The following is a 12,138-nucleotide window of genomic DNA, read 5'->3' as shown; positions in this document are numbered from 1 at the left end:
GGGGGGGGGGGAGGACGACGCCAGGACACCTGCCCGGCTTCGCGGAGCGAGATCCCGTCCCGGACCAGGCAGGGGGTCGCCCTTCCCTCTGCGACCCCCCGGCCCGAGGACCCGCGTGACGGCGGCCTCCCGCGGGCGAAGCCTGGTACAAAGGAGCGAGGGGCAGTGCCAGTGCCTGGGCCTGGAGGGCCGGCGCGCCCGGCTGGGCCCCCGCGCAGCGGAGGTGCGTCTGCGCCCGCCCGTCTCCACAGCGCAGGGTGGAGAATCACTGAGCACCCAGCCCAGCCCAGTCTTGGGTCGGATCCCGGGAGTTGAGTGCTGGCAGTTTCCGATGCTGGATCTGGCTAAGAAGGTGCTGATCCACGGTAAGCGGGCAGATGTGTGTGTGTGTGTGTGTGTGTGTGTGTGACCTGAACTCGGGGCCTGATTGCTATCCCTGAGCTGTTGTGCTCAAGGCTAGTGCTTTACCACTTGAGCCACAGCTCCACTTCTGTGGTTAATTGGAGGTAAGAATTTCACAGACTTTCCAACGGGGTAGGACATGGGGGGGGGGGAGGGAGTGGTTGGTTGGCTTTAAAGGGCTATCATCAGATCTCAGCCTCCTGAGTAGCTAGGATTACACGTGTGAGCCAGCGCTGGGCTGGTGGAGGTTTTTTGTTTGTTTGTTTGTTTGTGTAGAAGCCTTTCACTTCCACTCTAATTGTCTTTTCACCACACCTCAGCCCCTTCCACCCTGTAAACCCAGGCTTCTGAAGATAAAGAATCCATTCATCAGCCAGGCTAGCTACTCAGGAGATCTTAGGATAGCGTTCAAAGCCAGCCCAGGCAGGGAAAGTCCATGAGATTCATCTCTAATCACCCACCAGAAAAACCAGAAGTGCTGCTGTGGCTCTAGTGGTAGAGCGCTAGCCTAGAGCTGAAGAGCTGAGGGACAGCTCCCAGGCCCAGAGTTCAAATCTCATGACCGACAAAGAAAAACAAACAAACAAAACCCCCCAAAACCCTGGAGCATGTGTTTCCCTGTCAATCACCCACTACTGGAAGCTTAACAGTCTAAGGGCTGTCCACTCTGTTCTCACATCCCCCACCCCCATGAAACTGATTACTTCTAAAAATCAGTTTACTTGAATTTGCACATCAAAATATGGCCATTTTAATTGTGCAGTTCAGTGAGATTTCGCTGCCCATTCCCCCCAATCTCTTAATCTTTTTTCCTGTGTTGAGGATTGAACCTAGGGCCTCCCATATGCTAGGCAAGTGTTCTACTGTTTGAGCTACATTGCCCCTAGCCATTTTGTTTTTGGGATAGGATCTCAAGACCTTTGCCCAGCTTAGCCTTGAACTCAAGACCCTCCAGCGTATATCTCCTGAGTAACTGGGATTATACAGCATATATCACCATGTACAGCATGTACCACCATGTGCTCACCAAGACCTTGTGCTTGCTAGGCAGGCACTCTAGCATTTGAGAACTGCATCCCCAACACTTTTCTTTCTTTCTTGGCTTTAGTTATTTTTTAGGTAGAATCTTGAGTCTAGGGAATAAGTAGAAGGGAGAGTGCCATCAAACCCTGGGCCTTTTGATGGTGAACCTTGATTGCAAATTTAATTGGACTGAGAATCAACTAGGAGATTATCGGAGAAGACCTCTGGGAACGTCTTTGAGGATGTTTGCAGAGATGGTTAGGCCAATAAAGGCTTTAATCTAATCAACAGATTAATCCTTTGATAGATTCATGATCTGATGGCCTTCTGGGAAGGTAGTGAAAGGCTGGGGTAGGGCCTAGTTGGAGGAAGGAGGTCACTGGAGGTGTGTCTTGGGCATCATGTCCAGCCCTGACCAATTCCTGTTTCCTCTTTTTCTGTCTTGCTTTCTGGCCTTCATGATGATACTCCGCTCTCTCATGCCCTCCTGCCATGATGGAGCCACATCTCTGAAATAAATAATATCCCCCTTTAAACTGTTTTCAAGTTTGCTGGTCACAGTGACACAAAAGTTACTAAACAGATTTTTTTTTTTGGGTCCAGGTGTGGGGCCTGAACTCTGGGCCTGGGCACTGTCCCTCAGCTCTTCAGCTCAAGGCTAGCGCTCTACCACTTGAGCCACAGTGCCACTTCTGGCTTTTTTCTTTTTGCTTATGTGGTGCTGAGGAATCGAACCCAGGGACTCAGGCATGCAAGGCAAGTGCTCTACCACTGAGCCACCTTCCCAGACCCACTAAACAGGTTTTGAATCCAGTCTTTCACTGTCCGTAGGCTGCAAGTAACCCATAGCAGAATAATTCTTGTCTGTAGCAATATAAATTGTCTGTCCCGTACTATGCAAGTGACTTTACCAATGTGTAAAAGTTTTGCTTTCTTTTGCATATTCATTTGAGATACTACTTTTCTGTTTATTTCTGCCTTTTAGTATCTTCTTTGAGCAGATTTGAATCCCCTCTTCCCAGTTTCTTCATTAATAAGTAGAGTCTACAGCATATGTTCATTTTTTTTTGGTAGTACTCAGGACCTTGCACTTGCTAGAAAGGTAGTTTACTGCTTTAGCTACACAGCCTCAGACCTTTTAAAAATTATCTTAGTTGTACAAAGGTGTATCAATTCAACCTATCAATTCATGAATACATCTTTGATCAATATTACCCCTGTCCTCCATTCAACCCTAACCCTTTAGCCCACCCCCCCTTTTTTTTTGGCATGGGGTTTGAACTCAGGGTCTGAGCACTGCCTCTGAACTCTTTCACTCAAGGCTAGCTCTCTACCACTGTGAGCCACAGTGCCACTTCCAGTTTTCTGGTGGTTTATTGGAGATAAGAGTCTCACAGACTTTGGGCTGGCTTTAAACCACAATCCACAGATCTCAGCCTCCTGAGTAGCTAGGATTATAGGAGTGAACCATAGTTGTCCAGTGCCCTTTAATTTTTGTATAGGGTTTTGCTTTTTGCCTTGGCCAGCTTGCACTGCAATCCTACTATTTATAACTCCTGCATAACGAGGATGACAGGCACAAGCCAATTTGTATTGGCTAGATGGCTTCACATGGACATTTTGCTTGGGCTGGCCAGATACTACAATACATTCCTCTTGATTCCCAGTCTTCAAATGACTAAGATTATAGGCATGAGTCACAGCACTTTATGCTCAAGGCTAGCATTCCACCACTTAAAAAAATTTTTTTATTGTAAAGATGCTGTACAGAGGGGTTACAGTTACATGAGTAAGGTATTGAGTATATTTCTTGTTGAACTGGTGGTTAACTGGAGATAAGAGTCTCATGGACTTTCCTGCCTGGGCTAGCTTTGAATTGTGATCCTCAGATCTCAGCCTCCCGAGGAGCTAGGATTACAGATGTGACCCATTGGCACTCAGCTTGTATTCATTCTTATACCCTCCAAAATCATGATTTTGAACTTGTTTGAAAATGATCCTGTAACAATTCATTTGTTTAGTCAATCCCTACTTTCTCACCTTGGCTCTTAACAATTGATCCTTCTGTCACCGTCACCATAGGTTTATCCTTTCTAAAATTTCATATCAATGGAATATTTGTGTATTTTTTCGTGTAGACTTCTCTTACCTTGTCTTGAAATTCATCCATCTTCTTTTCATTGCTGTGTAATCTTCTATCATATGGACATATTTTAATTTGTTCATCCACATATGATGTTGGAGTTTGAGTTGTTTTCAATCTGAAACTGTTATGAAGAATATAGTTAAGGAAGTTCAAGTGTAAGTCTTTATATGGACATGCCTTTCTTTTGGGTAGATGCATTTCTCTTGGGTAAATATCAGTAGAACTGCTGTCCCCAAACTGTTTTGTTTTTGTTTCAGCTGGTTCTGGGGCTTGAACTCAGGGCCTGGCACTGTCCCTGAGCTTCTTTTACTCAAGGCTAAGCACTTTACCATTTGAGTTACAGGTTTACTTCTAGCTTTTTTGGTAATTTATTGCAGATCATAGATGCATACTACCACACAGGACCTGTGATGTATGAAATGGGGGTAGAATGGGGGGTAGGATTTTATTTTTACTTGTTTCATTAATGGCTAATTGGCCTTTCCTTGAAGTGTTTGTTCAAATCATTCCCTATTCTTATACTGGAGTTTTGAGATGTAATTATATATTTGCTTAATAAGTACCTCTGGGACTTTGATCATCTTAATATTTTTTTCCTTTGGCAGTATTGGGATTTGAACTCAGGGCCTTGTGCCTGTTAGGCAGGCACTCTACCACTGGGCTACACCTCCAGCCCTTTCTTTTCCTTATAAGTCAGGCTTTGTCATAAGAAACCATTGTCTAGTCGGGCGCTGGTTGGCTGATGATACCTATAATCCTAACTACTCAGGAGGTTGGGATCTGAGGACTGAAGTTCAAAGCTAGCCCAGGCAGTAAAGTCTGTGAGAATCTTTATCTCCAATAAACTACCCAGAAAAAGCCAGAAGAGGTGCTGTGGCTCAAGTAGTAGAACACTAGCTTTGAGTAAAAAGAAGTTCCAGGACTAACACACACACACACACGCACGCATGCACGCACGCATGCACGCACGCACGCACATGCACGCGCACATGATTTCCAGCACTGCTTGAAGCTGCATTGCTTGCAGTGTGAATTACCTTTGAATCTTTGTTGAAAATCAAGCGCCTATTTATATGGAGTTTGTTGTTGTTGTTTTGGGTTTTTTTTGGTCAGTCCTGGGGATTGAGCTCAAGGTTCTGGGCACTGTCCTTGAGCTTCTTTGTGCTCTACCACTTAAGCCACAACACCACATCCAGCTTTTTGTGTTTATGTGGTACTGAGGAACCTGAACGCTGGGCTTCATGAATGCAAGGCAAACACTCTGCCACTAAGCCACATTCCCAGCCCATACGTGGAGTGTTTTACTGACTCTCAGGACCACCCTGACGCCAAGAGCTCGTCATGGTTTCTGCAGCTTTACAGAATGTTGTCAGGAAGTGAAGTCCCAGTTTAGGTGCTCTGCATTTCCATACACATTTTCTCAACTTGCCAATGTCTACAGCAAGCATGTAAGCGGCCATCTTTCTCAGTGCAGTGAGAGACACACCTCCCTGCCTTGCAAAGCCCCAGGGGCGTCCTCACCCAGCTCCTCTTTCCTTGCCTGAGTCTTGCTGTCTCCACCTCCTCACACCATACAGGACACTACTCTTTGCTTGTCTTCTGTGACAGAAGCAGACACCGATATTCACATGCACTGTTTTACTGGAAAGTGAGGCTTCGCCAATTGTTTCACTGCTGTAACTGGTAATGCTCAGTGCATTCACTGGCCAGAGACAGCAGCTCAATATTTATTTTTATTTATGTATTTTGGTGCTGATACTGGGGGTTGAACCCAGGGCCTGGAGCTCTCCTTTAGCTTTTTCCTCTCCCAAAGCTGGTGCTCTACCATTTAGGCCACACCCACACTTCATGCATTTTGCTATTTAGTTGGAGATTAGGGTCAGGGCTGGCTTTGAATGGAGATTCTCAGATCTCCGTTGAGTAGGATTACAGGCAGGAATCACGGGTGCCTGCTAGCACTCAGTATCTGGTGACTGAATGAATATAAGCAGAAATATCTATCCGAGTATTAGGGCAAAATGATACTTGCATGAAATGATTCGTCATCTCAAGTAGGTCCCATTTAGTTCTTCAAGTGTACTCTCCACACTGATAAGACCTACCCGAGGCGGCAGTGTACAGCAGCACCATCCTCCAATAGAAAAATCAACAAAGTCATTACCCAGCAAAATGGTAAAAGATTAGGGAGAAAGAGTGACATTTTAACACATTACTAAAATTAAAAGTTTTTATTTACACTTCCCCTTCTCTCACACCCCCAGATTTAGGCCATTACAATGGAAAGAGGGCATCATCACAGCACTCCTTGCGGATTCCAGTTTACAGTAACTTGGTCAATGGAAAAATATGAACCAACAACAGAACATGGGTCAGTTCTCCCTGAGCACCGCTCCTTCTCCTCCCCTTTTCTCATTAACTGCTTTTAGACACAGAGGGATCATCAAGACCATGGGAATGCTGGGTGGACTGACACGGTGACTGATAGCTCTCACCAACCCCAACCACTCAGAAATGATCCTGGGATAACAAGGTTCAGGATGAAGACAAGTCACTACCACTCCACCTTAGTTGGTGGCATGCTCCATCTAGGACTTGTCTAGACTAAGCAACAAAGCTTTGCATAGGAAACCTGTCAACTGTGATGGAAAAGGCAGAGCGTGAGTGGAGTCTCCCCATGCATAGACGAACTCACTCAGCCAGACCTGCACCTGGAAGCACTTTGGGGCATGGCCCTTCTTTGTACCTTTCATTCAACCTGTCCATCATAGCTCCGACAGAACAGAGCTTCAGGTACGGCTTCACTAAGGACAGGAACTGCAGCATGAGAGTCACTGCATTCTTTACGGTCAGTTTGTTGTGATTCATCATACCAGAAAGAATAACAGTTGAAGGCCACTTATCATGTGTCCTATATCGTAAACAAAACTTTGTCCACAGCTCCATGTCAACCCAAGCCACCCTTGGGTGGACAGTGAATGTGAAGTATCCAGCTTCACCAAAGAAGACAAGAAGAATCACTTGTAGTGGATACTGGCTCCCTTTGATTCTCCCTTAGGAAAGACTCAATCTATGGCAAAAAACTGTGTAGAAAACAGAAGACACTGGAAACAACAAAAAGATTCATCGTAGAAGTAAAGCAAAGGGGTTTCGTATGTCTGCTGTGTGGTAGTGGTAGTGGTGAGCTAGGCTTCTGACTGGGCTATCTGGCTGGACACATAGCACTGGGCTAGCAGCCAGAGCCCACATTTCATGTGGATAAAGCAGAGGAGAAGAAGGGGCAAGCTTGTCCACATGAAGGGCATTTTGATTAGCCGGCTTACTGGATTAAGATGGCAGCTGGCTCTGAGCTTCTAGTTAAGCAGATAGCAGGGACCTATAAGTTCTGAGGCTGAAAAAAAATCTATAGATTCTCAGTTATAACCATTTTCATACTTCTTTCTTCACAATCTGGACCTGTGTGAAACACTCAACAGTTCTTAATCTTTCTAAGTCTAGGTAGTCAGAAAGGGAAAACTAAACTCTCTAACCATACAATTAATACAGATAGACATGAAAACCAACACCACTAGGAGTGGAAAGGCACCTTGAGATTTAGGTCATAGCAATGCAGCCCAGGCTGGCTATGAACTGAGGATCCAACTATCTCAGCCTCCTGAGTGCTGGAAATACAAGCAGACTCCACCACACCCGGCCCATAGCAATTCTTAACACCACAGAACAGTTGGCATTTAGGTTTTTCTAGGTAGTTTTGCTACAATGTTATAGATTCTTACAAAGTAAAAATTAGCTAGATTTTCTTCACTGATTTGAAAAAGAATAAAAATAGGGAAGTAGTAGAAGATATAATCATTTTTCAATTTCTCTAAGAAGAAAATCTCTCCAAGGAAGCTATTCTTCCTCTTGTTTTCCACTAGTATGTAGGAAGCAGAACATAATATACACTAGATAATTTAACTAGATGGTATCAGTTATGAGAAACTTAGATCCTGGACCCCCTTAATTAAAAAGGGAAGCAGTAAAGTTCTCTGAAATTTCTTACTGAAATGTATGGCTGATTGCAAAAGGAGAACCAGGCTGTCTGAGACAGTTATCTCCAACAAATGCCAGTTTTCTCTGGAGCTAGACTTGAAGAAAAAAACCACCCTCCCACCCCCTGCCTTGCCAAGAACTGCAAATTATAGCAAGGCCCAATGAAGAATGAAGGGATTGCAGAGACAAGTCACTGTGAGAATGCTCAACTTCTTGGTCTCTGAAAGGAGATTGGGGCAAACACAAAGACCTTAGTGTTTGTGTAACATGTCCCTGTTCATCTTCTGTGATTATATGTGACAGATAGGCAGGTGCTGGTGGCTCCCATGTGTAATCCTAGCTATACCAAAGGCTGAGATCTGAGGATCCTAGTTTGAAACCAGGCTGGGCAGAAGAGTCCAGATTTCAAAAATAACCAGCAAAAAGCTGGGCCAGAGGTATAGGTTAAGGAGTAGAGTGCCAGCTGAGCAAGCAAGACAAATAAGTGCAAGGTCTTGAGTTCAAACCCTGATTCAGAGCAGGGAGGAGGGAGGGAGTAACTTAAGGGTTCTGGAGACTTAAAGGGATTAAAAAAAATCAAAAGCAAAAAAAAAAAAAAGGTTGTAAAAAGTGCTACGCAGTCATCCTGCTAGGTAAAAGCTTTTAAAATAAAGATGGTGGGCTGGGAAGGTGGCTCAGTGGTAGAGTGCTTGCCTTGCATGCCTGAGGCCCTGGGTTTGATTCCTCAGCACCACATAAGCAAAAAGAAAAAAGCCGGAAGTGGCACTGTGGCTCAAGTGGTAGAACGCTAGCCTTGAGCTGAAGAGCTGAGGGACAGCGCCCAGGCCCAGAGTTCAGGCCCCACGACCAGACCCAAAAAATAAAAATAAAATAAAGATGGTTGGAGAAATTGCTCCTGATGCTTTATCTATGTCTTCTAGCTACACATTTCCTAGCTTCTGATGTGACCTATTGAAATAGGCTGGTAAGCCTGAAATGAGTAATAGCCATGCCAAATAAAAAAGGATGGAAGAAGCATAAGGATCAGTCACACCTCTACTGGCTGACTCCAATGATCAACCTTGGAAGGAATGGTTAATTGACACCTGCTTGAATCCCTTCAGGCTAGGAGTCAGGTCATTGTATACTCTGTACTAAACAGTCTTCCTATATCCTACCTTTCTCCTCACTCCCAGTGACTATACTTCTCTATGTGTGTATTTCCCCAAGATCTTAGACAAATGACGACATCTATGCTATAACTTGGACTCTAGGTTTAAATTCTAGTTCCAGGAATAGATAACTAGCCATGAATAATCTATACACAATATCTGGTCTTCTAGACAGTGCAGGAGTCCTGAATAGATGGTTGGAGTTTTGGCTCTTCAAAATAAATTTGAAACTTAACTATTTATCCTGAAATAACCACACCAACAATTAAGAGTTTAAAATGCCCATACTGGCAACTTAATTTGCAGTGACTTTATACAAACCATAATAAAAAGACTAGTAGGTATACCATAACTGCTTGGTAACTGCTTGTAGTCTGAATTTTACAAACCCCATCCCTACACTATTAAATAGTAACTACAGTGCCAAAGCAAGCTGGCATTGTAGTGGGTTGCAGGAGGGAACTGGATGTATGGGGCGGACCAGCGATGCCCTTGAGTTCACAGGACTTAGCACCACATGCTAAGCATAGTCTCTGTGTCTCTCTGTGGTTCTTTCATTTGCCTTTTCTGTTACTTAAAAAAATGATGAGTCAGGCGTTGGTGACTCACACCTGTAATCCTAGCTACTTAGGAGGCTGAGCTCTGAGGATCATGGTTCAAAGCCAGCTGGGGCAGCAAAGTCCATAAAACTCTTTTTTTTTTGGGGGGGGGGATCCGGTTGTGGGGCCTAAACTCTGGGCCTGGGCCCTGTCCCTCAGCTCTTCATCTCAAGGCTAGCGCTCTACCACTTGAGCCACAGCACCACTTCCGGCTTTTTTCTTTTTGCTTATGTGGTGTTGAGGAATCGAACCCAGGGCCTCATGCATGCAAAACAAGCACTCTACCACTGAGCTACCTTCCCAGCCCCCCATAAAACTCTTATCTCCAATTAATCACCAGAAAACTGGAAGTGGTGCTATGGCTCAAAGCACTAGATTCTAGTTTTGAGCAAAAGAGCTCAGGGACAGCATCCAGGTCCTGAGTTCAAGCCCCACAACTAACAACAGCAGCAAAGGAAAAGGTATGAAATCTATGACTATCTCAAGGGCTTAGAGCTTTGAGATGCTGAGAGTGACCATGGAGAACTGATATGCAGACAATGAAAAGAAAACTTTACACAAAGAGCTGTACTGCACATGCCTGCACTAATGTAGACATGATGCCCAGGAGGATCTGAATTGGGAATCTTCACCAACCAAAAGAACAATTTCAGAAGACAGACACACGTGTAAAACCACTTCCAAACAGTCCTTTCATTCTGCTCCTAGCCCTGCCCCTATAATACTTGATAGTTACTAAAAAGGCAAGTTGCTCTTGGATACAATAATGCCAAAAGTTCTCTTCATTTAAGCTTTGGTGAAAAGGAAAACCAAGAATTTAAAATGGTAATCTTCAAATACGTTCTTTGGTCAAGCAATATAAAGCATTGTGAATAAGTTCCTTTACCATGAAAACAGAGTCAAAACAGAAGAGATTCCAGTTTAAGGGGGAGATAGGTGACCAGAATTTTTCACAAAGAAATGTATGTCTGTCTATATATACAAATATGTATGTACACATGTATGTATACTAGAAACATGTAGAGAACCGTGGTCCAGATGTCAGGTTACAATGGTCTTAGGACATCAAGAATAGAAGAATTAGCATTCAGAAGAGTACTGTGAGTGAGCTTCCCAAGGGCTGTTAGTAACTTTAATCCTGAAAATAGGAACATAAGTGATTTATGAGCCAACTGACAGACATTCTCCTTTGTCAGGTTAAATCTTAAATCTGGACCCAGCCAGAGAATGTCATTAAGAAAGAAACCCAACCATAGACATTCTCCCCAGTGCCCTGCCCCTCACCCTAGGACAGCCTGTTACCTACAGAGTGGCTTTAACCCTGAATGATAACTCTGGAAGGTGAGCTATCTGACCAGGGTAGGATTTGGTGCTTTTAAATGCGTAAGTTTTAAGTAGGAAGCAGGAGGTATCTGGGTTGTAGTTTGGGACAAGCCTAGACTTTGTGTCTATAAAGTACGTGACAGTGAAGGAAGAAATTATTTTGTGACAGAACAAAACATGAAGTAAGACCAAAGTCTTGGGAGGTCCCTGGCCCAGGAGTTACACCAGTCTTTTAGCATTGCTACCCCTTTACCGCTTTTCTTAAAGGCTAACTAACATAAGAGTACAGGGGGGAAAAAAGTACTTTGGCTGATTACTTGACTGGTTAAGGAAGGATTCCAGGCCAGGCAGCCTTGAGCCCTGAGGCGGGTGGAGGGACAGGAAGCAGAAGGCACTTGCTCCCTAGGAAGAGGGCCAGGGCCAGCAGTGGGTCCTGACAAGCCCGCCCACGCGGTGTCTGGAGTGGGGACTGCCTGTGCACTTAGCCAAACAGGCTGGGGTCAGGGTGAGTTCACAAGTAGAATGATTATAAAATAAAATCGTTTTAATGGCCAAAGTCACCTCTTTTTTTTTTTTTTTAAGGTGAGAATCAGCAAAGGAAGGGTGTGAAGCAGTTGGGATTTGTGTGTTTTTTTCTTTTGTTTTTTTTTTTTGTTTGTTTTGTTTTACTATTTACAAAACGCCATTAGAGTGGAGGCGGCCACCTTCAGTAGTTGAGGAAATGTCCTTCATGTGAGGTGGTCGTGGAAGTGTGATCCTGGAACTGGCTCAGAAAGGCCACACACTGTCCGGGTTGGGAAAGTCCCTTCAGGGAGCACCAGAAAGGCTCAGTCTTCTGTCTCCTCATACGTAGTCTCGTCAAAGGGCCGGTCTAGAAGAGGCACCAACCGATGACGGGAATACTTCAGCTGCAGCAGGTCCCCAACTTCATCTATCTCCTTTAAAGCCTAAAATGTAGGAGGCAAGACAGAGGTCACTCTGGGCTGCCTGATGCTTTATTGGGTTCAAACTTTTTTAGCCAGGTCATTTGTTGGTGTCATGTACTCAGATCAGACTTCATGCAGGTGTAGAAAATGCTGCTTCTGTCCAAAGCTGCAGGCCAGTCAAGACTAATGGGTTGTATCAGTAGTCAGGATGCAGGATAAAGGGTCTAATTTATCAAAGTAAAAGGGAAGATGCTGCCTAAGTGTGGCTCCCCAAGTCTCCCTAACATTGCACAGACTTGTTCAATCTTGCCAGGCACTAATGGCTCACTCATATAATCCTAGGTGCTTGGGAGGCAGACAGTGTAGGGATCATGGTTCTAGGCTACCATAAGCAGAAAAAAGTTTATGAGACTCTATCTTAAAAATGAACCGCAAGGGCTGGGAAGGTGGTTCAGTGGTAGAGCGCTTGCCTTGCATGCCTGAGGCCCTGGGTTCGATTCCTCAGCACCACATAAGCAAAAAGAAAAAAAGCCGGAAGT

General features: G+C 44.6%; 1 protein-coding gene and 1 long non-coding RNA gene across 2 annotated transcripts in view; both read right to left on the bottom strand.

The window, feature by feature from the left end:
* Positions 1-5,770: 5,770 nt before the first annotated feature.
* LOC105986558 lies at positions 5,771-7,971 on the bottom strand. The gene is made up of 2 exons (XR_001175123.1): positions 7,241-7,971; positions 5,771-7,210 (listed from the first exon to the last, which is right to left on the bottom strand). It is a non-coding gene; the product is annotated as an uncharacterized LOC105986558 (long non-coding RNA).
* Positions 7,972-11,199: 3,228 nt separating this feature from the next.
* The window catches only part of Sptlc2 (serine palmitoyltransferase, long chain base subunit 2), a 113,365-nt gene continuing 112,426 nt past the window's right edge, over positions 11,200-12,138 (bottom strand). The window contains exon 12 of the mRNA XM_013017303.1: positions 11,200-11,620. Within this exon, the coding sequence (XP_012872757.1) occupies positions 11,501-11,620 (120 nt within the window). The 3' untranslated portion in view covers positions 11,200-11,500. The remainder of the gene's footprint in view (positions 11,621-12,138) is intronic.

This window comes from Dipodomys ordii, unplaced genomic scaffold, assembly GCF_000151885.1.
Source record: "Dipodomys ordii isolate 6190 unplaced genomic scaffold, Dord_2.0 Scaffold2, whole genome shotgun sequence".
NCBI lineage: Eukaryota > Metazoa > Chordata > Mammalia > Rodentia > Heteromyidae > Dipodomys > Dipodomys ordii.
This window is presented reverse-complemented; position numbering and strand designations above follow the sequence as displayed.